General features: G+C 41.1%; 2 protein-coding genes across 14 annotated transcripts in view; one reads left to right on the forward strand and one right to left on the reverse strand.

Moving 5' to 3' along the window:
• Positions 1-25,048, forward strand: part of LOC127395167 (kinesin-like protein KIF2A) — a 99,093-nt gene that overhangs the window by 40,376 nt on the left and 33,669 nt on the right. For 9 of the 13 annotated variants that reach the window (XR_007891740.1, XM_051641678.1, XM_051641671.1 and 6 more), the window contains exons 3-9: positions 1,710-1,829; positions 2,960-3,014; positions 6,145-6,267; positions 6,848-6,948; positions 9,188-9,283; positions 15,862-15,916; positions 19,073-19,235. Coding sequence is in view for 12 of the 13 variants with exons in the window: in XM_051641678.1 (XP_051497638.1) it covers positions 1,710-1,829; positions 2,960-3,014; positions 6,145-6,267; positions 6,848-6,948; positions 9,188-9,283; positions 15,862-15,916; positions 19,073-19,235 (713 nt within the window). In the remaining variant the exon portion in view is untranslated. The remainder of the gene's footprint in view (positions 1-1,709; positions 1,830-2,959; positions 3,015-6,144; positions 6,268-6,847; positions 6,949-9,187; positions 9,284-15,861; positions 15,917-19,072; positions 19,236-25,048) is intronic. The other 4 variants (XM_051641673.1, XM_051641679.1, XM_051641682.1 and 1 more) reach the window with 2 other exon arrangements.
• LOC127395191 (uncharacterized) overlaps positions 1-25,048 on the reverse strand; it is a 173,142-nt gene that overhangs the window by 4,238 nt on the left and 143,856 nt on the right. The window lies entirely within an intron of this gene.

The raw sequence follows: 25,048 nt of genomic DNA on the forward strand, positions 1-25,048 counted from the left end.
CAGAGCAGAACAAAGAGAAAACAAACCCAAATCTTAAATCCCCCACCCCCTCCCATCTTCCTGGGCCCAAATTACTTTGCTTCTGGTTTCTCTACGTCCTCCCCCTCAGCAGAGCAGGGGGCAGGGAATGGGGTTTACCGTCAGTTCGTTACATGTTGTTTTCTGTCTCTCCTTCATCCTAAAGGGGGAGGGCTCCTCACACTCTTCCCCTGCTCCAGCGTGGGGTCCCTCCCACGGGCAAGAGTCCTTCATGAACCCCTCCGACATGAGTCCGTCCTGTGAGGTGCAGTCCTTCAGGAACAGACTGCTCCAGTGTGGGCTTCCCACAGAGTCACAGCTTGCTTCGGGCATAGTCACCTCCCCTGGCATGGGGTCCTCCATGGCTGCAGGTCCACATTTGCTCCACTGTGGTACTTCACGGGCTGCTCCACTGTGCTCCTCCATGGGCTGTCGGGAGACAGGCTGCTGTCTCACCACTAGCTGCAGGGGAACCTCTGCTCAGGCACCTTCTCCCCCTCCTTCCTCACTGACCTTAGTATCTCTGCTCCGGTATTGCTCTCACCTCCCCTTCTCCTTTGCCCTGCAGGTGTTCTAGCAGTTTGTTTCCCCCTCTTGAATATGTTAATTGCAGAGGCACATCCACCATAACTAATGGGCTTGGCCTTGGCCTTGGCCAGAGTTGGGACCAGATTTGGAGCCAGGGCAGCTTCCAGCAGCTTCTCACAGGAGTCACCCCTGTGGCCTCTCCCCTGCTATCAAAACCCTACCACACCAACCCAACACACCTTGTTATCCCTTTTTACAAGTAGAAAAATCTACTTTTGAGCAGGAGAATGACTTGCAGTTAAGACAGGAGACTAGTGGGAGAGCTGTATTAGAAAATTTTTTATGTTTGTATAATTGAGGTATTGAACTGCTAGTTTGTTTATTTACTTATTTTAGGCAACAATTTTCCAGCCTTGCTTTCCTTAAGAAACTGTGTCTCTGTATGCTCCAGTTATGCTTTGCTATCCTCTCTTCCTGTAAATTTTGGACCATGTTAGTCAGTTTCAAATGATATTTTGAGAAGCAGCTTAGAAATAATTTCACTTCAGCAGTTTTGTGAAAACACAGGAAAAAGGAAAAAAAAATAATTGTGAGAATGTCCCGGTGATCTCATCAGCTGAGCTCATCCCTCTGGACACAGAATCTGTACAGTAGTGAGGCCAGAGGAAATGGAGTCTATAGAGAACAAAGCTATTTAAGATTTTCAAGAAACCAAGTTGCAATAGATCTGAAACCAACTATATTTAAGATCCTGCCCCTCCTCCCCTCACATTTTACAGAATTTCTAATGAGAAAGACTTACAAGGAAAAAAAAATAGCATTACAAATTTAAAATGGTTTCAGCTGTGCTCTTACTTTTTTGGGTTGTTGTAATTCATCTGTTTTGTTTAGCACTGTCTGGGAAATTTCAAACAATTGAGATATCTTTTTTTATGTTACAGAATGTCTTTCATATTCTTCAGTAATTGTCAAATTACCACTAGCTACTTCTGTTTTATTTTAATAATTTTACATAATTATGAATATCTATTGGTCATTTTCAGTTCATTAATTGTGGGGTAAAACCACTAAATATATTGTTTATTCTCAAACATAACAGGAGAAATAGAGAGGGTGAATATTGTTCTAAGACTCACAAATGCATTTTATATCCTTTTACACAGATTGACTTGGAGAGCATATTTTCACTTAACCCAGATCTTGCGCCTGATAAAGGTATTGAACCTAGTTCAGAGACACCACCAGTACCTACTCCAGCAGCCAAAGTAAACAAAATCATGAAGGTTGGTAATACCTATTGTCACCGTTTGACTCGGGGTTCGACAACAATGTTCTCGATCCCCTCCCCCTCCCACCCAGGTAGGGAAGGAGAGAGAGAAAAAGAGAGAGACTTGGCTGGATTGAAAACTAAACTACACAGCTTTAAACACTAATGATATAAGAAAATATATACAATTATATACAAATATATTCAGATATGTGCAAAAGCCTCTTGCCTCCCCCCACCCCCAGCAATTCCCACAGCAGCTGCAAACAGTCCTGAGAAATTCCGGACTGCTGCTGGAGAAGAGCAGAGAGTTATGAGGGTCAGAAGAGCTTGAGCCTAGGGGTCGACAGTGATGGATGGACGGAGTCCTGTATGGACACTGGCCATAGACAGAAGAGAAGGGAAGAAGGAAGGAAGTTGTCTTCTGTGATCTCTGACCTTCCTCTGAGCTTATGTAGATATATGGAATGGAATATCTCTGGCCAATTTTGCTGTCTGTCTAACTCAGCCTCCTACGGGGGGGTCATAGATCTCCCTGTAGTGTCTGAGCTGGCAGAGTAAAGGTGCGACCTTGAAGACCCAGCAGTTACAAAAACAGTCCTCTCTTATCAGCTTTAGTTGGAAGGCTCTGTGACTAGTTAAAAGAAAGCTTACTGAAGGAAAAAAAAAATCAGTAAAAGGAAAATTGGCTTCATCCTGGCTCAAACCAGGACGCCTATGCAACATGTTCATATTAAACTTACAATACTCCTATACATGTTGTTATGCTTGAATTTTTCAATCTAATTTTTGTGTCTGTGGAGCTACTTGATAACCATGTTCCTTTCTTTTTCCTGTGGTGAATAGGGGCTTCTAAAAATTTTCTAAGAACACGTTTGGCAGAGAGGGAGTTGGGGACTAATATTTATATAACTAAATATATCTCAAGGAAAAATATAGAAAAGGTTTTGGAGGTTGCTTTGAAACAGTATGTATAGTTCAAGCAGTTTTCACCCCAGGCTCTTCAGGGAAGGATTTGGCAACAATCACCTCTCTGTATTGCTGATGTTGTGTTATTTTTATTCACTGGAAAAAAGAAGAGTTGGGGCTGCAGTTTACGTTTTCAATAATAATGTGATCAAATAACAGAGATTTCTTGCTTTATAGAGTCGACGAACTGTGGCACCTATTAAGAATGACATTCCTGCCAGAGATAACAGAGGTAAATATTATCTCTTTCCATTTCAAGGAAGTAAAAAATATGGGAGCATTTTAATATCCTGCTTATCTAACATTCCTTAATAGTTCTGCATTTCTAATTTGATGTGTATGCATGTGACATGTAAAAGACATGGTACATCATTCCTAGAATTACTCCTATGTATATTTAGGAATGCATACTGCATGAATAGTATTTCTATGCAAGTTTAAGCAATATAGCATTAGGACAGTTAAACTGAATTAGGTGAATGTGCAAAAATTTGAATTTAATTAATTAGGCTACATTAAATCACGTGTGGACTTTTCCAAGTTAAAGCATGCTCAATTTGCTTCAGCTTGAGTGTTTCAATATACATTAAGTAGTGTACTAAAAATTCTTATGCTTTCAATTTTTTAGCTTTGTTTTCTAACAGTCTTGTGTGTAAACATTCATTCAAAGAGTACTTAAACTCTATGGTTTATTTGTCTCTCTGTGATTTATAGTGAAAAATCTACAAAAATGCTGAAATATCACAGGATGGGTGAAAAGTGTATATTGGATGAATACATGAGAAAGAGTAGTTATTTATTTTTTTCATTTTCTCTCCTGCATTAAAGCTAACTTGTACTGATGATGGTGATTATTCTTCTTCCAAACATTAATCTACTGTCATTAATTCAGACTATATTCCATTCCATCTGTTTAAATTTGAAAAACAAGTGGGTTTGCATATCTTTACAAGCTTTCAGATTCTTCTGGTGGATGATTGGGATGTTAAATGAGAAATCTCGTGAGGAGGGGATAATTTTTTTCAAACTAATATGGTTTAAATTTGAGACATCTTATTGATCGACTCTTCTCATATTCATATACATTACCATTTGTAGTAAATGGCTTGTTTGGTATGGAATAACCCTGTAGCTTGTATTTTAATAGGTCCTGTGCATCTTGCTATTCACAGTCAACCTAAGCATTTGTTCTTTGTTTGCCTTGTAATTAAACTTTTTTCAGCACACTGTCTTGTTTAGTGTAGTTAATTCATGCTATAAACTAGATGCCCTATGATATTTGGAATTATCTGGGTATTTGTCTCATCTATGCCATTTGATACCTGTTTCCGTAGTTGTGTCCATGTTGCACAGTGTGCTGGCCTTCATTTGGAATGTCATCTCTAGGCTACTAATCAACATTGTTACCTTCATTTTCTTACTCTTCTGGCAGACCTCATTAGGAATGTGTACAGGAAACTGGTCAGCTGAAGCAGAGCTGCTTGAAAGTGACTCTTTGAAAAACAAAGAGGTTTGCATGCACACCATTCCCACTGCATTCACTGGGAGGAGACATCACTCTACATCTTCAGAAATTGGCATGCTTTTCACATATTGAATCAATAAGTTTAGGTAGACATATTGGTTGTATCTATATCCCCTTCAGTATAGTGTCAAAAGGACTTGTTTCTTCCACTCATAGATTTAGCTGCATTTTGCTGCCTTTCATTTGTACCCCTCTTTCTGTGTCATGGTTTAACGCTGGGCCAGCAATTAAATGAACGACAGATTGCTCTGTTAACCCCCTTCCCTCCTCTTATAGGGAAATGAGAGGGAATAAGAGAGACTTTTATGGGTTAGAAACTAAACTACACAGCTTTAATTTGGTTTGGTTAATTTTGGTCACCTGTTTGATCTGCTCCTCCCCAAAGGAGAATCTCAGATGTGACCCCTTACTCCCTTCTGGTTCTGGAGTGTCACGGTTTGGCTCCGAGTTGGCAGTCAAACCAATAACAATAATGCTCTATATCCACCTCCCCTCCCCCAAGGTAGGGAAAGAGGGAGGAAAAAAATGAGAGAGAGGCTTTCTGGGTTGAAAAGTGAAAGAAATTGATTTTAATTATTAGTGATAGGGCAATATATATATATATTTATAAAGGGATGTGCAACACCCGATCCACTCCCTCCTCCCCCAGCGACTCTCACAGACTCCCAGCTGAAGGGGGGAGTGTCTGGGCGCACGGACGGGGTCCATGGATGTCAGCTGTGAAGGAAAATGGAAAAAAATAGAGTCAAAGAGAGGGCGATAGAAGCGACAGTAAGCAGAAAAAGAGAGAGAAATAGGAAACCAAAGGCTTGACTTCTGTGATGTCTTAACCCATACCGTAAGCCAAATAGAGAAAATATTATGAGAAGGGAATATTCTGATTTGCTGATCCTGCCTTCAGTCTAGTCTGCTCCCCCATGAGGGGGGGAAACTGCAGACATGAGCTTCAGAAGTGTCCTTGGTTGTTATCAGTCCACTGGCGCTGCTAAAAAAAAAAGTTCACTGAAAGGAAAAAAACAAAAACAGCAAAGAGAAAATTCGCTCCACCTTGGCTCAAACCAGGACATGGAGCATAAGATGTTTTCTTCAGAACCAAGCAGTGGTCTTGGTTCTACGTACCAGTCTCTCGCCATAACTATAAACATCACACATGATCAGTCCTACAGGCAGACACTGACTGAAAAACATGCTGTTAATTTCAGCAGCTGCAGCTACTTAGAAGGGACTTAACTGAAAAGTAAAATCACTAGAAAGAAAATTAGTTATATCCTGGCTCAAACCAGGACATGCAGTAAATAAATTTTTCCTAAAAATTTTTCCTCCCCTGGCACAACTTCAGGCCATTTCCTCTCGTCCTGTCATTATTCACTTGGGAGAAGAGACCAACCCCCATCTCTCTACAACCTCCTTTCAGGTAGTTGTAGAGAGCAATAAGGTCTCCCCTCAGCCTCCCCTTCTTCAGACTAAATAATCCAAATTACAATATAAATAAAATTTCAACACTTTAAATTTCAAAAGTGCATATCTGCAAGTACATATTTCATTCTATGCACTTAATAAGGTCTACTAATTCTGTAGTGGAGTATTTAAAAATATGCACATGCAGCATTGGTGCTTAATAATTACGTTGGTTGGTATATAACACAAGGATGAAAAAAGCCGCACACTGAATGTTTATATCAATAGACTTTCTACATGTATGGCTCCCCCCTGCCCCAAATAAATTGTTGTGTCTTGAAAGGGGCCTTGTTTTATCTTGTTATAATAAAGTATTTCAGAAATGGATATAAATGTTTCTCTTCTGTATCTAGATGAGTTTTGTGCTTTTCTTTTGCAGTGGTTGGTTCTGCACGCATGCGGCCTACTCACCTTCCTGAGCAGTCTTCTTCCTCACAACAGAATGGTAGTGTTTCAGATATATCTCCAGTTCAAGCTGCAAAAAAAGAATTTGGACCCCCTTGTATGTAAACCGTGTATCAAGGATTCATTCATTCTGGGCATTACATGTACATTCTCTTGAATTATGTTGTTGTCCATAAATGACAAATGGTCTGTATACACAGTTGCATATAGGCTTCCTCAAGAAGCTTTTTCAGAGTCCTGTGGCTAAAAAAATGTCCACTTTTGTCATAGTTGCTCTAGTATTTGTAATTTGCTTTTCCTCTATCTTTTTCTAACCATGATGGTGTTGTGTTTGTTTTTTTAAAAATTTGCCTGGGCTTTCTTTCAATTCAAACCAAGAGATCACATGTATCCAAATATCATCAAATGTCCAAATATTTTTGGAGGGTCATTGTCCTTATATTTTCCGTGTTGTAATTATTGTCCCATTTCAATTTTTTTCCCTAATTAATTTATTCTGTAAATTTTAGAAATTACATTGCCGTAATTATTCTGTACTAATACTGATTTGCTTGAAAAGATAGTTGATATAAATAAATGCATTTTAATTATTAATAAATTAGTAGAATTGAAATGTTGTAGTGTAAATACTAAATTCATGCCACACAAAATATTTTAAAATTATCATTTTCTTTAAGCACGTAGAAAATCTAATTGTGTAAAAGAGGTTGAGAAATTGCAAGAGAAACGGGAAAAAAGAAGATTACAGCAGCAAGAACTTAGAGAAAAAAGAGCTCAGGTTAGTATTTTTAGCTCAGATGGAAAACCTATGTCAGAAAGAGATGATGTTTGTAGAATTATTGTGCTTTTTTCATCCTCAATATTTTTTATGAACTGTAATAATCTTGAAATTAAATGTATTCATCTTGTAGAAAATTTTGGTAACTGTTTTGGTACAAGATTGCATTGCTCTGATAACCAATTCTTTAGACAGTTTTCCCCCTCTTTTTCTTCCTACAGAAATAATTACTTAAAACTGCTTATCGTTCTGTGTGTTATTTAAAAATCAAGTACTGATTATAGCTATTTCTTAGGAAAAATATATTGATGAAAATAATAAAATCTTTGGCTTTTAGATAGGACTGTTATTCTACAGGAGGCATTACAACATCATGATAAATTGCTCTTTATGATCTTTGATGTTTTGTGGGAGATCTATTTAAGGCTCAAGTTTGATCAGTGATTTTTTTTTTCCTTTACACCTGTCTATGCATTTATAATTTACCTTTGCATCATGCAAACAGCTTGGCAGCAAGTTGTTAGGAACATGTGTGAAAGAACTGAAGTTGTCAATCCTTTGAGAGAATTTCTTGGTATTGACTTTCTGTCACAGTAGTGTAAAATCTTTAGCAAAACTAGTAGCATAATCTTATTGGCAGGCCTGTGTGTATGTGTCAGTCTATCTAAAAAGATACTACCAATCTGCTACTGACATGAGAGGTACCATCACTGTCACAGTTTGACTCAGGATCAGCAATTAAACCAGAGACAACAATGCTCTCAATCCCCTCCCCCAAGTAGGGAAGGAGAGATAAAATTATGCAGAAAGAGACTTTTCTGGATTGAAAACTAAACCAGACAGCTTTAATTAAACACTAAGGAGAAAAGAAAATATGTACAATTATATACAAACATGTTCAGGAATGTGCAAAACCCTATCGCCTCCCCCCACTCCCAACAACTCCCACAGCACTCTCCTTGGCTGCGAACAGTCCCGAGAAATTCCAGAGAGAGTGGCAGAGCAGACAGGAGCTGAGGGTAGAGTTATGAGGGTCAGGAATGCACAAGCCTAGGGATCAATGGTGATGGATGGACGGAGTCCTCCCTGGATGCTGGCCATGGACGGAAGAGAAGGGAAGAAGAAGCAGGAAGGAAGTTGTCTTCTGTGATCTCTGACCTTCCTCTGAGCTTACGTAGATATTTGAAATGGAATATCTCCAGCCAATTTTGCTGTCCATCTAGTTCAGCCTCCCCTACGGGGGAGTCATAGATCTCCCGGTAGCGTCTGACACAGCAAGTCACGACCTTGGAGTCTTGTCAGTAACATAAACGTTCCAATGCTATCAGTCCACTAGCTGGAAAACTTGCTGCTAGTGAAAAAGAGAGCTTTCTGAAGAAAAAAAAATATCAGTAATAAGAAAATTGGCTTCATCCTGGCTTAAACCAGGACACAACCCTTCAAGTACTGGAACATGGTAATATGGTCTCCCCTAAGCCTTCTTGTCTCAAGGCTGAACAAACCCATTTTTCTCAGTCTCTCCTGATAGGGCAGGTCCTCAGACTTCATGAGGTTTAGAGGGGCTCCGTTCCTGGCCTCTTACATATCAGTTTGCTCTGATAGTGATGGTTCCAGGTTTAGGGACAGGAGATCTTGTGAGCCTGGATGTAGCCTATTGTGTATCATTTGGATTACTTGTGCTTTTTGGGGGGTCTAGGAGTGTCAGAAACTGTAGGAGTTAACTCAGGATCAGCAAGTAAGATCAACCTCCTTTAACCAACTTGGATCTAGAAGGGTTGTGTTTAGAGCAGCTGGGACACCTGCACTGTCCTCTGCAGTGTGTTTTGTACCTGTATCCATTTGGCTGTTGAACCGCCTTATTTCAGATTAAGCAGCATTGACTGTATATACTATCCGCTGTGCAATTGTTCAGCTGTGTGAAGATTCTGGCAAAAGACAGGAATAATTTCTTTCTTGAGTAGACTTACAATGAGCCCTCAATTAAAAAGTATTTTCTATTACATGCCAAGCAAAAATATAAATAAGAAGGCATATAATTGTTTTGCTTTATGATGAATACATTAGCTACATCAGAATGGAAAAAGGCATTAAACTTGCAGTTGAGAAATTTATACAATTTTGGAGAAAAATTAACATTTCAGTTAATATGTATTTTTTAAAAAGTAAATGTAGAAGATATTGAAATTACTTCATTTCAGGAAAAAAAAATTATTATCAATTCTGTTGCTTACTTCCCTAGGATGTTGATTCTACAAATCCAAATTACGAAATTATGTGTATGATAAGAGATTTTAGGGGAAGTTTGGATTATAGACCACTGACAACTGCAGATCCTGTAAGTACCCCAGTGATGTGGAAATTTTTCATTCTGAATTTTGCTCTGTTTCAATTTTTTTTGGTGTATGAATATACTTCTATCTGTAAATATATAAATATATATATATATAAATATTCTTTAGATCAGGAGTTTATTTTTTCAGTCATTTTAATGTCATTTAATTATCTTTTGACTATAAAATAATGCCAACATGTACTAAGCAGTCAGTCAGCCTCTGTATTTTAGATTTTCCTGGCATGGTAAGGGATGTGCATACAAAACCATTAAGCTTCTCTAAAAAACCTGTTGAGTGTTGAGATTAATATTTGATCTTTGAAGGTGATGAGGGTCTTTGATTTGCAGAAAAGTCAGAGCAGCAGAATACTTAAATGATGAAAATTAACAGATCTCTGAATCATAAAATCATAATCTGATCATAGAATCATAAAATGGTTAGGGTTGGAAGGGACCTTAAAGATGATCTAGTTCCAATCCCCATGTCATGGACAGGGACACCTTCCACTAGATCAGGTTGCTCAAAGCCCTGCCCAAACTAGCCTTGAACAATTCCAGGGAGGGTGCAGCCACAACTTCTCTGGGCAACCTGTTACAGTGTCTCACCACCCTCACAGTGAAGAATTTCTTCCTAATATCCAGTCTAAACCTCTTTCAGTTTGAAACCATTCCTCCTCATCCTGTCACTACATGCCCTTGTAAAAAGCCCCTCTCCAGCTTTCCTGTAGGCCCCCTTCAGATACTGGAAGGCTGCTATAGGGTCTCTCTGAAGCCTCCTCTTATCCAGTCTGAACAATCCCAACTCTCTAAGCCTGTCTTCATAGGAGAGGTGCTCCAGTCCTCTGATCATCTTTGCAGCCCTCCTCTGGGCTTTCTCCATGTCCTTCTTAAGTTTGGGACCCCAGAACTGGACACAGTACTCCAGGTGGAATCTCACAAGAGTGGAGTAGAGAGGGAGAATCACCTCCCTTGGCCTGCTGGCCATGCTTCTTTTGATTCAGCCCAGGACATGGTTGCCTTTCTGGGCTGCAAGTGCACATTGCTGGCTCATGGTGAGCTTCTCATCAACCAACATCCTCAAGTCCTTCTCCTCAGGGCTGCTCTCAATCCATTCTCCACCCAGCCTGTATTTGTGCTTGGGATTGCCCCGACCTAGGTGCAGGACCTTGTACTTGGCCTTGTTGAACTTCATGCAGTTTGCATGAGCCCACTTCTTAAGCTTGTCAAGGTCCCTCTGGATGGCATCCCTTCCTTCCAGTGTGTCTACCACACCACACAGCTTGGTGTCGTCAGTAAACTTGCTGAGGGTATACTGAATGTCACCAACAAAGATGTTAAACAGCACCAGTTCCAATACCGACCCCTGAGGAACACCACTTGTCACTGATCTCCATTTTGACATCGAGCCATTGACCACAACTCTTTGAGTGCAACCATTCAGCCAATTCCTTATCCACCAAGTGGTCCATCCATCAAGTCTACGTCTCTCCAATTTAGAGACAAGGATATCATGCAGAACAACATCAAATGCTTTGTACAGGTCCAATTAGATTACATTAGTTGCTCTTCCACTATCCACCAACTTTGTAACCCCATCATAGAAGGCCTCCATATTTGTCAGGCACGATTTGCCCTTAGTGAATCCATGCTGGTTGCCATCAGCCACCTCCTCATTTTCCATGTGCCTTAACATAGATTTCAGGAGGATCTGCTCCATAATCTTGCCAGGCACAGAGGTAAGACTGACTGGCCTGTAGTTCCCCGGGACTTCTTTTTTCCCCTTTTTAAAAATGGGGGTTATATTTCCCGTTTCCAGTCAGTGGGAACTTCATTGGACTGCCACAAGTGGCTTAGCAACTTCATCCATCAGTTCCCTCAGGACCCTCAAATACATCCTCTCACTACAAGAAGGATGTCGAGTTGCTAGAGCGTGTCCAGAGGAGAACTACCAAGCTGGTGAAAGGTCTGGAGAATAAGCCCTATGAGGAGGGGCTGAGGGAACTGGGATTGTTTAGTTTGAAGAAGAGGAGGCTGAGGGGAGACCTCATTGCTCTCTACAACTACCTGAAAGGAGGCTGTAGGGAGGTGGGAGCTGGCCTCTTCTCTCAAGTGAATAATGACAGGATGAGAGGAAATGGCCTGAAGCTGCACCAGGGGAGGGTTAGACTGGATATTAGAAAGAATGTCTTTACCAAAAGAGTGGTTGGACAGTGGAACAGGCTGCCCAGGGAGGTGGTGGAATCACCATCCCTGGAAGTATTTAAAAGAAATGTAGTTATAGTGCTTAGCGACATGATTTAAGCACTGAACAGGTAAATCAGGTTATGGTAGGGGGATTTAGGTTATGGTTGGACTTGATGATCTTCAAGGTCCCTTCCAACCAGGATGATTCTATGATATGATTCTATGATCTGATTAGGTCCTGTGGACTTGTGCACATTCAAGTTCCTTAGATTGTCTTGAACCTGATCTTCTCCTACAGTGGGCAGTACTTAATTTTCCCAGTCCCTGTCATTGTATTCTCTGAGTTGGATGGTGTGGCTAGAGCACTTGTCGAAGACTGAGGCAAAACAAGTTGCTGAGTACCCTCAGCCTTCTCAGTGCTTCTTGTGGCCAGGTCTCTTATGGGGGTGTACAGGTTCTTTCATCTTCCTTTGTTGTCCTAGGTACCTGAGGAAACCCTTGTTATTTTTCACATCCCTTGTGAGGTTGTCTACTTTTAGGCAGTTGTTCTATCACTCGATGACCCCTCTCCACCAGATAAGAGAAATCAGGAAAAGAAAAAGAGACCCATGGGTTGAAATTTTAACAGATATAATAAGACAATTGTCACAATTTGACTCAGGGTTAGCAATTGAACCAGCAACGATAATGCTATTGACCCCCTCTCACCCAGGTAGAGAAGGAGAGAGAGAATGAAGGAGACTTCCCGGATTAAAAACTAAACTAGACAGCTTTAATTAAATACTAATGATAAAAGAAAATATGTACAATTATATACAAATATGTTCAGGAATGTGCAAACCCCTACTACCTCCCCCCACCCCCAGCAACACCCACAACACTCTCCTTAGCTGTGAGCAGCTCCAAGATGTCCTGGACCAAGGCCAGAGATAGTGGCAGAGTAAAGAGGAGCTGAGGGCAGAGTTATGAGGGTCAGGAATGCACAAGCCTAGGGATCAATGGTGATGGATGGATGGAGACCTCCCCAGATGCTGGCCATGAACGGAAGAGAAGGGAATAAGAAGCAGGAAGGAATTTGACTTCCGTAATCTCTGATCTTACACCGAGCTTAAGTGGATCTATGGAATGGAATACTTTGGTCAATTTTGCTGTCCGTCTAGCCCATTCCTCCCTACTGTACGGCTGCAGATATGACCCTTCTGCTCCTGTAGCATCTGAGGCTGCAGGTTCGACAAGTAGAGCAAAGTGTCCTTGTTGTCTCAGCAGTAACATAAACATTCCAGCGTTATCAGTCCACTTGCTGGAAAACTTGCTGCTAGTTAAAAGAGAGCTCATTGAAATAAAAAAAAAAATCAGTAAAAAGAAAATTGACTTAATCCTGGCTCAAACCAGGACAAGAATAAGAAAGAACTACTATTAATCCCAATGCTAATATGAAATACAAAGTTATACTCAGCCCATATAGTAGTCACAAGCTGTGCACTCTCACCAGTGAATGTCAAACACTGTGAGCACTACAGCTCCAGTGAGAGAGTGACAGTCACAGCAAATGGGAGAGTAGGCTTTGGGGGGCAGAATGGCAGATGAGACCCTCCAGGGACAGTAGCCATTGAGGAAGAGCCCCATTTCCTGCAAACTTCCCAATTTATAGTGAGAGTGATGTTTATGGTATGGAATACTTCTGTTGGTCAGCTTGGGTCAACTGCCCTGGGTGTCGCTCCTCCTAGTCCTTGCACCTAGGTAACTCAAAACTGCTAAAGACCTTGATCACTGTGGAAACCTGCATATCATGGCTGGCCACAAACTAAAAAAAAGTGACTTATCAACTTTGTTCTCACAGAATTGGATGCTGCAGTCTTCTCAAAAATTGCAGCTTCCCACATACAGTGCCACCATACAGATCAGTATCAAACCCCCTGTTATCTCTAGATAGGTTATTACATGTTTGATTATGGCTATAGTCCTGTCAATAAACCATGAAACAGTCACAAGAGCAAGTACACAGAGCAGTATTATCCCAGCTGCATACCACATATATGACTGCACGTTGAGAAAAAGGACCAGCAGAAACATTGCAGAAAGTGTCTGTCCTCTTTTCAACTCATTAGCATATTCAGCAGAAGCACTGCAGAATAGCTTTCTCAGGGAATCCTCCCATCAGAGGTGAAATTTTAAACATTCACCAATTAGTGAGAATGTATAGCGTGGGCTTAAGATACAGCCCCACTTTATCGTGGTGTCGCGAGCCGGTACCGGGGGGCTACCGGCTGTCAGGATACTTTTGCGACTCCCCCTCTCAATGTGGAGGGGTTTGTGAATGACCCGAGGGTCACACGCTGTGCTGCCTCTCACGGAGGAACGGCCACCGTGGGACCGTATTGCAGGGTGGTAGCTAGAAAGCACCCCCACCCCCCTCCACCACGCTCAGAAATTGCCTCTAAAGCCAAGGTTTGCTCCACAAACTAATAGGTTTATTAAGGGTTAACACAAACCGAGGGATGATGTTTAGGGACAATGCAGGTGTGAATGGCTACCAGGGATATCAATATGTATGTAGTGAGCAAGGGTCCTTTAGGGAGGCAATGCAAAGGTGCTTTTAAGGGAGAGGATTAAGGACCAAAGGGAGGAGGGGAGGAGGGAAGGAAACCCGACGCCGGTCCTCCTTAAGAGGTCGCGCTGTGTGTGCGAGTGTGAGGAAAGGAATGTGTGTGTGTGTGTGTGTGTGTGTGTGTGTGAGGTGATGTTACCCTCCGGCGGCTTGTCCAGCGTCGGTCGGTGGCAGGACGGCAGGTCCGTGGTGTCGGAGGGGCAGCCTCTCGGCAGCGGGTGCAGCGGCCGCTGGTTTCCTCTCAAGCGGCAGCAACACGGGGAGGGGGCTCCGGCCCCGACCCCAGGGCTCGGGACCCCGGCACGCTCGGCGCTGAGGCTCAGGCTGGACCCGGGGCAGGCAGGCAGGCAGGGTCCCAGCACCAGTGTCTGCAGCAGGGGGGTGTCCCACGCAGAAAGCGTCCGAACGGGCCTCAAGGAGGAGGGAAGGGCCCACCTGCTGCCCTCGCCACCTTTTATACCCCCCTGACCCACCTGTCCAGTCAGTGTCACTGTCCAGAGCCAATGAGCGTCCATGAGCCCCACTTTAAGGCGGTGACTGCCAGGGGCACAGGATGGCTTGTCGCCCATCCTTTCTGTCCCGGGCCACATCTCTTGAGAAGCAAGTCTGTTTTAGTTCGTTAGCTGGGGATAATCAGGAGAGGCCTTCGCTGGCTTAAAAGGCATTTTGTTTAGACTTATGTGGGGAAGAAAAGAACAGTTTCCCACACGTGGCCAATAAATTATTGTCATGGTTTGACACAGGATTGGCAATTGAACCAGCAACAATAATGCTCTTGATCCCCTCCCCCTCCCACTCAGGTAGGGAAAGGAGAGAGAGTATAAGGAGAGAGCCTTCTACATTGAAAAGTAAACTAGACAGCTTTAAATACTAATGATAAAAGAAAATATGTACAATTATATACAAGTATGTGCAGGAATGTGGAAAATCCCTGTTGCCTCTCCCTACCCCTAGCAATTCCCACAGCAGTCTCCTTAGCTGTGAACAGTTCCGAAATGTCCTGGACTGCTGCTGGAGATAGTGGCAGAGTAGACAGGAAATGAACAGATAATTGTTTCTATAATTCTACCCTAGTGAAACCAGGACAGAGGTTCAGCTTCATCCTTGCCTTTGCTTTCCTGATCCCCTCCCTGCACTCCCAGGCCATATCCCTATAATCTCCCCAGGATGTGTATCCCTGCCTCTACTACCTATGCATTTTGGTTTTGTGTTTTAGTTTGGCTAAGAGGTCTTGATTTAGCTAAGCTAGCCTCCTGCCTCTCCTGCTTGACTTGCACGTCAGGATCAAGAGCTTTTGCATCCTATGAAAAATGTCTCTGAATATCTCGCAGCTCTTGTTTGTTCCTTTACCTCTGAGGACAATTTCCCAAGGGATCCCACACATTAATGCCCTAAGCAGCCAAAAGTTTGGTTTAGGGTCTTGACTCTACTTTTTACCCGTCCTGTATCCCTCAAGATTCTATCAGGGCATGATCAAAGAGATTGTGACAATTTCTGCCAATAACATATCTACCCCGTTACAGCTGAATTTGCTTGCAGTTTTCTAAGATGTACCTGATACTCTGCAGGATCAGATCACTGTCTGCAGGGAGTTTTATTAACGTATGGTTCTCCCTTTTGGGTTCTTGGTTATTGTGCAGACATAAGGGGCTTTTGCACATTTAGATGACTCACTGTCTTGGAAATTTCTCTTTGTTTAAATGATTGGTTAATTATTTCAAGAATAGAAGTAAAATATCATATAACTGGAATTGGGGTATAGTTCACTGAAAGATTGTTTCCTTTGTAGATTGATGAGCACAGGATATGTGTTTGTGTACGAAAACGACCACTCAATAAAAAAGGTATGGCCATTTAATTTTTTGCAGAATTTTTTCTCTATAAAGCTGCTTCTGATAGTAGTATTATTTATACTAAAGAGATGTAGAAATACTGGTCAAAGGTGAAACTCTTTTATACTAGACAATATGTGTGAGGGACGCAAAAAAATCATAGACTTATCATAACCCGGATAAAGATGGAGAGAAAAGTAATTTAACTGTCGCTATTTTATGGACGGGGAGCTGAGGCACAGAACTACTGTAATTTTTTTCCCAAGGTGTTCTACGATATATTTAGTTGATCTGGGAATTAATTCTATTGTAATCTCTTCAGTATTCTTACATTGTGATAGGATCACCATTATTTTAAACTGTCCTTTGAGTGACCTCCTGTTCAGTGAGCTACGCAATGAAGACTTTTCTACACGTAATAATACATGTATATTTATACTTTCAAGTGCTCTTGAATCAGACATCAAGGAAACAATTCAGGTGCCTGAATGTTGGTGTCTTCTGACATGAAAGGTGCCCAAAGGTGTCCAAGACATCCTCGCAGGGCTGTTGGGTTACAGACAAACTGGAGACTTGTATCTCCTGGAGTGCTCAGGGCTGGGCAGGATACCCTAAGGCATATGAAATGGCACTAAACAACTATTTTTAAGTACTGGAATCATGCCTTAGTGACTTCTTTTTATGCACGAGTAGTATTACAACTTTTTTTCTTAGTGCATGTTGGTCAAACTGGAGTCCGTATTCAAAAAAAACCCACCACATTTAGGTTTTCAACTCCAGTTAAATCCCAATCTTTGTATGAAGTTCTTTATTTTCAGTGGGAAATTAAGAACTACAAATGCTTCTGGTTGCAGCCTGTCTGAATCCAGCACTAAAGTAAACTGATTTTCATTTTGAAAGATGGTTCTTTCCTTCTCTTTTTGTTATATTTTGTTTAGCTAAAGGACTCAAAGAACATCACTCTGACTCTGAAAAAACATGGGATGCATTTATTATTTTTGTACTGTCAGAACTACACACTGAGGATTATCTGGAGTATATCCAGAGGAAAATGGGAGAATTGTATGGGAAAGGGAAAACATACATTAATGTCAGTATGTAGTTAATTTTCTTTTGTCTTATTTTTTCCCTCAGTGTTGCTGCTGCTTCTTCTACCTTTTTTTATTACTTGTTCTTACTTTTTTCTTATTCCCTGTACTTTTTCTTATATTAATCTGAAAGTAATGCATAATCTCAAAAATTGGTTGATTGAAACAATTTTGCACAACCTATGTAATAAGGACATTCAATATTCAAGCCTAGTAACAGTTCAGTTTCTGTTTTAGCATTGGAGGTTATCTTTAATAAAACATGACTTAAAAATGGGATACATTTGGGGAGAATGTTACATTCTACCTGCACTGAAGGTGAACAAAGTGGAATTGCAGTAAATTACAGTAGATTGTCATGAGGCATGAGTCGGTATTCAGAAGTGGGATTTGATTCTGTGTAAGTTGCATATCTTGGGTATTAGTGCTTTGGAGCTATTAAAAAAGTAGTTCTGAGGTGTTGGTAGGAAGATGAGTGTCTAAGTAAAAATGAGGTTGGCGCTAAAGTTATTTTGTATTTTTAAGAATAAGCTCTAATAAAGATATATGAATGAAAAGCTGAGGAGGAACCATAGAGATAATCTAGTACCCACATAATACAGTCTTCTGAGAACACGCATTTTATTTTGAAAGATCATAAAGAACTATTTGTCATGTCATGTTTTAAAACTGAAGAATGTAAAGGGATCAAAGATCTTAGTATGTAATCCCCTGAAGAAAAAAATATAACAACGTGTCCCATTCATGTTCTCTATTTTGAATTTCTATAAGTTGTTTGATTAATTTAATCGAAATCAAGTGTACAAATAAATTTCTGTCAGTCTCACAAACAGAATTATCACCAAAGTCTTTAGGTGTTTTCAGCACCAATTGTTCTGTGGATTGACTTTGCAGGAAGTAGGTTTTTAGATGGAAATGTTAAGATTTTATTTCAGTGACATATATTTATAATTAATCAATTACATAATTGTGTGGTGGGTTTCAGAAGCATTACTTCAAATTTCATCAGCAAGGAATACAGGTTGCCATAAATATAGCTGAGAGCAGGTCAATATCTTACTCCAAACAATCGTTTAAGATAAAAACAGCTTTTGACTGCTTTACCTAAAAAGCTTTTCCTGTGAAGAATTTACCTTTATATATATCTTTTCACCACCATTCCTCATTTCTTCTCTATGATTACTGCAAAATAATTGCATTTTATTTTATTGCAGTGCAGTTGAAAAATTGATTATATAGTGACGTGAATGCATATTTCTGTTGGTATGTCATGCAATGGTATGTTAACTGATGAAAAGATTTCTATCTGATTGTATAAAGCCACATAAAATTATTGAACTGCATGCATTTAAGAAATTTTACATAGAAATGCAAGTAGGACACAGTGATCCTGAGTGTACACAGAAAGGATCTTTATTTTTGTGCATATCATAGATTGCTGGTTTCTCTGTTTTGCTGAGTCATATCTCATACAACAATTAGCAATAAATTGTTGTGATGTGTAGTAATTATAACCTGGGAACTAACGAAATCACATCTAGATTACTGTTGTTCATTTCTGGTGGTAGGAAGTGTCATTAGCATTTTCAGCTTTTTCTGATTACAAGGTAACTTTTAGAAAGGATTTTACCTTAGAAAAATTCTATATTAAAGATGTATACTTTAGATTCCAGGAGGAATACACAAATTAAAATGTCTGTGTGGAATGAAAACAATTATTTTATTTTTGAAAGCTGTGAACATATGACTATAACTTAAAGGTTTTAGGGAAAATAAAAAGACAAAATTTTAAAATCAAGCAATAATGACATTGCTATAATTAATGATATTTGTTTTTCTAATAAACTTTGTGCAACCTCTCTTTACTTTTGCACTTGGCAGGATAGGATGACTAGACTTCCAAAATGAAATCTCTTACTTAGCATATTGTCTCTAGGTATCAGAAGCCAAAGTCCATTGTAGTGTTGTTCCCCGGAGGAGCTGTGTTATCTGAAATGTTATAAGAGTGTAAACAATGAAAACATGTAAAAAAATAGTGATGTGTTGCTACTTAAATATATATATTTCATTTATTTAATAGAAACTTTAATGAAAGAACTTGATGTAATAACAATTCCTAGTAAAGATGTTGTGATGGTACATGAACCAAAACAAAAGGTGGATTTAACAAGGTACCTAGAAAACCAAACTTTTCGTTTTGATTATGCCTTTGATGACACGGCTCCCAATGAAATGGTTTACAGGTATGTGTATATGCTTTTCTTTTCTGAATCTTTTTTCTCATGTATTTCCCATGCAATAACTGTGGGCTTACCTTGGTCATGGACTTTACTTCTATTCTCTGTTATCAGATATATATATATATATACACACACATTATTTTGCCTGTTTACTTTTGTTTTAGCTCTGTTTGTTGTGAATTTTTCATCTGCAATATCATCTCCACTTCTGTTGACCTGCTCTCAGTGCTCCTCCAAGCCCTGCCTTTCCAGGTTCTAGTGTGTATTGCCTCCTCAGGAGGCAAACAAAGCAGGAGAGGGTGGGGAAAGGGTACAGAGAGAGAGAGAGAGAGGTTGCATTTTCTCTGTTGATGAGATAACTGAGCTAGTTTGGCTACTGGAACCAATCTAGACGATGTAATGTGAAGGTTCATAGAGCTAATTTATCTTGCTCAAAATGCCGAATTTTTCTGATTTAAAAAAAACAGCAACAAAGACACACACACACCTTCAGCCCCAAGGTATTCAGATCTCCATTTTCTCCTGTATTCTTCTGTTTCACTTCCACAGTTGGAACAATAATGCACACAGAGCTTTTAAAAACTTCTTTAGGGGTAGCTGTTTAGCTTGTACAAGTTGCTAAATGGGTTAGATACAGTAGCAGGCAAGGTTAGACACCATGACAGGACATAATCTTGGTACACAGTCTAAATATTGTATAAATATTGTATATCATTATATACGTTACATATAATTATATGTATGTAATTACAATACATCATTATTAATGCAATTAGTATTGTATAATAACATGTAAATCTAAATGTTTTTGTGAGGAATATTGATATTAGAGAGGAATTTGATTAACATAGTTTTCCTTATACTTAAAAAGTGCTCCCCATTAAGGAATAGTGACAAACAAATATCTTAATTTTTGTTTTTAATCCAAAAGCTAGGAAGTAAAAGCTGGCATTGTATCCTGTTTGATGTTAGATGCTAACATCCTGTTAGTGGATAAGAGAAAATTCATAGTAAAAGAATTATTAAAAAGCCTTGAAAATGAAAACTTGTCTCTTATGCTTAGTATAAGCAAGAAGAGAAGGGCAGCAAAGTAAAATTATAGAATCAATCATAGAATCATAGAATGCCAGGTTGGAAGGGACCTCAAAGATCATCTGGTCCATCCTTTCTAGGTACTATTGTAGTTTATATGAGATGCCTCAGCACCCTGTTAAGCTGAGACTTAAAACTGTCCAATGTGGAGGAATCTACCACTTCCCTTGGGAGACTATTCTAATATTTGATTGTCCTCATGGTGAAAAATGTACCTCTTGTGTCCAATCAGAATCTCCCCAGGAGCAACTTGTGCCCATTACCCCTTGTCTTTTCCATGTGACTCCTTGTAAATAGGAAGTCTCCATCTTCTTGGTAGCAACCTATCACGGTTTGACTTGGGATCAGCAATTAAATCAGCGACAATAATGCTCTCGATCCCCTCCCCCTCCCACTCAGGTAGGGAAAGGAGAGAGAGTATAAGGAGAGAGTCTTCTACATTGAAAAGTAAACTAGACAGCTTTAAATACTAATGATAAAAGAAAATATGTACAATTATATACAAGTATGTGCAGGAATGTGGAAAATCCCTGTTGCCTCTCCCTACCCTTAGCAATTCCCACAGCAGTCTCCTTAGCTGTGAACAGTTCCAAAATGTCCCGGACTGCTGCCGGAGATAGCAGCAGAGTAGACAGGAAATGAGGGTAGAGTTATGAGGGTCAGGAAGGCACGAGACTAGGGATCAACAGTGACGGATAGACGGAGTTGTCCCCAGATGCCGGCCATGAAGGGAAGAGAAGAGAAAAAGAAGCAGGAAGGAAGCTGACTTCCATGATCCCTCACCTTACACCAAGCTTACGTAGATATATGGAGTGGAATAGTTTGGTCTATTTTGCTGTCCGTCTAGTCCACTCCTCCCTATGGGAGGGTTGCAGATGCCACTCTTCTGCTCCCTTGGCATCTAGAGGCCACAGATACAACAAGTAGAGCAAAGTGACCTTGAAGTCTCAGCAGTAACATAAACATTCCAGTGTTATCAGTCCACTAGCTGGAAAACTTGCTGCTAGTGAAAAAGAGAGCTTTCTGAAGAAAAAAAAATATCAGTAAAAAGAAAATTGGCTTCATCCTGGCTTAAACCAGGACACAACCCTTCAAGTACTGGAACATGGTAATATGGTCTCCCCTAAGCCTTCTTGTCTCAAGGCTGAACAAACCCATTTTTCTCAGTCTCTCCTGATAGGGCAGGTCCTCCACTCCTCTGATCATCCTTCTGGCCCTTCTCTGGATCCTCTCCAGCCTGTCCGCATCCTTTTTGTAGAGTGGGGACCAAAACTGAATGCAATAGTCCAGGTGTGGTCTGACAAGCACTGAGTAGAGCGGGATGATGGCTTCTTTATCTCTGATGATGATGCCCTTGTCGATGCAACCTAGCATCCTGTTGGCTTTCTTTGCCACTGCAGCACACTGTTCACTCATGTTGAGCCTGTTATCCGCCAAGACCCCCAGGTCCCTTTCCACAGGGCTGCTCTCTAGCCAGGTGGATCCCAGTCTGAACTATACTCCTGGGTTACGTGTTACCAGGTGCGAGACCTTACACTTTTCCCAGTTGAACCTCATAAGGTTCCTGTTGGTCCACTCCTCCAATCTGTCCAGGTCATCCTGGAGGGTGGCTCTCCCTTCTGGAGTGTCAGCCTCTCCACTCATCTTGGTGTCACCGGCAAACTTCATCCCAAAATCCAGGTCATTTATGAAGATGTTAAACAGCATAGGGCCCAATATCGATCCCTGGGGGACCCCACTTGTGACCGGTTGCCAGTTTGAGGAGGAACTGTTTACTATCACCCTCTGGGTACAGTCTGTCAGCCAGCTCCCCACCCACTGCACAGACCACTTGTCAAGTCAGTAAGAAGTCAGTTTCTCCAGGAGGATGCTGTGGGGGGCCGTATCAAAAGCCTTGGAGAAGTCCAGGTAGATAATGTCAACCGCTTGCCTCGCATCAACCGAGCGGGTTAATTTATCGTAGAAGGTGATCAGGTTTGTCAAGCACGATTTGCCCCTGGTAAATCCATGTTGGCTTTTCCCAATCACGTGCTTCAATTGACTTGTGACTGTCCCCAGGAGGATTTGCCCCATAACATTTCTAGGGACTGAAGTGAGACTAATGGGTCTATAATTACCTGGGTCCTCCTTTGAACCCTTCTTTTAGATGGGGGTGACATTAGCCTTCATCCAATCCTCAGGGACGTCTCCTGATCTCCACGAGTTCTCAAAGATTATGGAGAGTGGTTTTGCAATTACATCAGCCAGTGCTCTCAACACCCTCGGGTGGATGGTATCCGTGCCCATCATTTTGTACAGGTCAGGCTCCTGTAAGAGTTGACACACCAACTCTTCCTTCACTGACAGTGGGTCGGTGTCTGCATCAACCTGGACTTTTGTTCCTGTGGCCTGGGACCAAACAGCACTGGTAAAGACAGAAGTGAAGAAGGTGTTGAGGACCTCTGCCTTTTCAGCATTGTTGGTGACTAGTTCACCTCTCCTGTTTAATAGTGGGCCAATATTATTCCTCTGTTTCTGCTTGCGGTTAACACATCTGAAGAACCCTTTCTTGAAGTTTTTGACATCTCTAGCCAATGTCAGCTCAAGCTGAGCTTTTGCTTTCCTAACTGCATCTCTGCATACCCTGGCAATGCCCTTGTAGTTTTCAACCGGTAATGTTCCACTTTTCCACCTCTGGAACATTTCCCTTTTGTTTCTAAGCAGACCCAGAAGCTCACAGTTAAGCCAAGGGGGTCTCTTGCTCCACCTACTTCCCTTGCCTTTAGAAGGGATGAACCGGTTTTACTTATCAAGGAGAATGTTCTTGAAAACCTCCCAGCACTCATTAGCTCCTTTACCCTCCATGGAAGCTTCCCACGGGATCCTTTCCAACTGAGCCCTGAGCAAGCTGAAGTTTGCTCTTCAAAATCTAAAACCTTTTTCCTGGAATTAACCTTCATCGTGCTCAGCAGTATCCCAAACTCCACAATATTGTGGTCACTACAGCCAAGTCTGTCACTAACCAACGTATTACAGAGCAGGTTTTCTTGGTTAGTGAGCAGCAAGTCCAGCTGTGCCCCATTTCTGGTTGGCACATCCAACATTTGTGAGAAGAAGCAGTCTTCTACACTGAAGCGAAGAAATAGACTCTATAGCCCTGTCAAGCTGTATCACTGAGTGTGCGCAGGATTGCTCCTCCAAACATGCATGCCAACGGACAAAAACAGTACATATTTATTTACTTAAAAATATACATATGCATTACCTAACAAAGAAATAGGCAGGATTAAACAAATTGGTTCCAAAATTAATTATAATATTTAAATCGTTTCCCCGAAATCATTAACATAAAGTAACACCCATTCCCACATGCACAGTGCCTCTTGGTGGTTGTGGGCAGGGGCCTCTTGGAGGAAGGCTCACAGTCTTCCTCGCTGTGCGCTTTTTGCCTTAGGCCATATTGTCCATCACTGGCAGGTTGAGTCCATCATTCTGGCATATTGACTGATGAAGCAGGCATGGATAGGCACGGACAGACACAGCCTCATCTGGATCCTGTTTCGTGGGCTCTCAGGCGAAACACATCCTACTCCTGCACAATGTCTCTATTATACATTAACATTAGTAGATTCTACTCTCTAACATTATATTAATCTTACAATGTTAACCCTTAATCCATAGACCCCTAATATTAAAAATCCCTTAATCAATAGGTTCCCTAATATTATAAACCCCTTAACCACTAGGCCCCTTTACTCAACACATTCCAGGAACTTGATGTATGATAGGTCAACTGAAATGTTGTTCTTCCAGCAGATGTCTGGGTAAAGTCTCCCATAAGGACCAGGTTTTGTTCACCTGAAGCTTGCCTGAGTGACCCAAGTATCACGTCATTGGTCGCATCGTCTTGATTTGGGGATTGGTAACAGATGCCTACTGTAAGGTCTCCCTTGGAGACGACCCCTCTGGTTTTGACCCAGAGGCATTCAATAGAGCTACCACATAGTTTATTTCTATACATTCAAGGTTTTCCTTATCATAGATCGCAACTCCTCCACCTCTTCTTCCCTGCCAGTCTTTTTGAATCCGCCTATAGCCATCTATCATGATCCTCCAGTCACTGTCCGACCATGTTTCAGTTATTCCTATGATATCATAACTATCTGACTGGGCATGGAGCTCCATTTCTTCCTGTTTATTTCCCACAATGCGTGCATTTGTATACATACACTTCAGGTGGCTGATCTTTTAGTTCTCATTTAGGGAGACAGCTGAGGCACATTTTACACTACTCTGGTTGGCCTGGTTTATTCCCCAATCGGTTGTAGTAGTGATGGTGGTGTGATCCCTGCCATTTTGGATCCCTCTCCCTGGTACTGGCATGCCTCTCCCTCGCTCCTTTTTACTAAGCCCAGTTTTATCCCCGCCCCCCCTTTGAGTCTAGTTTGAAGACCTTTCTATGAGTGCTCCTAGCTCCTGACCCAGGATCCTTTTCCCCTTCTTTTTAGTCTGTTTACACTGATGAAAGACTTTTAAACAACAAAGCTGTGCCCTTGGAAATTTCTGTCTCTAATGATTGTCTACTGGTAGCATCTTTTCTTACTTGTTACTGAAGAGCTGTGGGAGAGAGATCTAGGTGGTGAGATATGCCTCTTGCAATAGTTTTCCTCCTGCCTAACAACCAGTTCTTGTCATCTTCCTCCTTCCTGTAATTTGTCTTTGTGACCATAGTGTTTAAGGGCTGG

The sequence above is a fragment of the Apus apus genome, chromosome W, assembly GCF_020740795.1.
Source record: "Apus apus isolate bApuApu2 chromosome W, bApuApu2.pri.cur, whole genome shotgun sequence".
NCBI lineage: Eukaryota > Metazoa > Chordata > Aves > Apodiformes > Apodidae > Apus > Apus apus.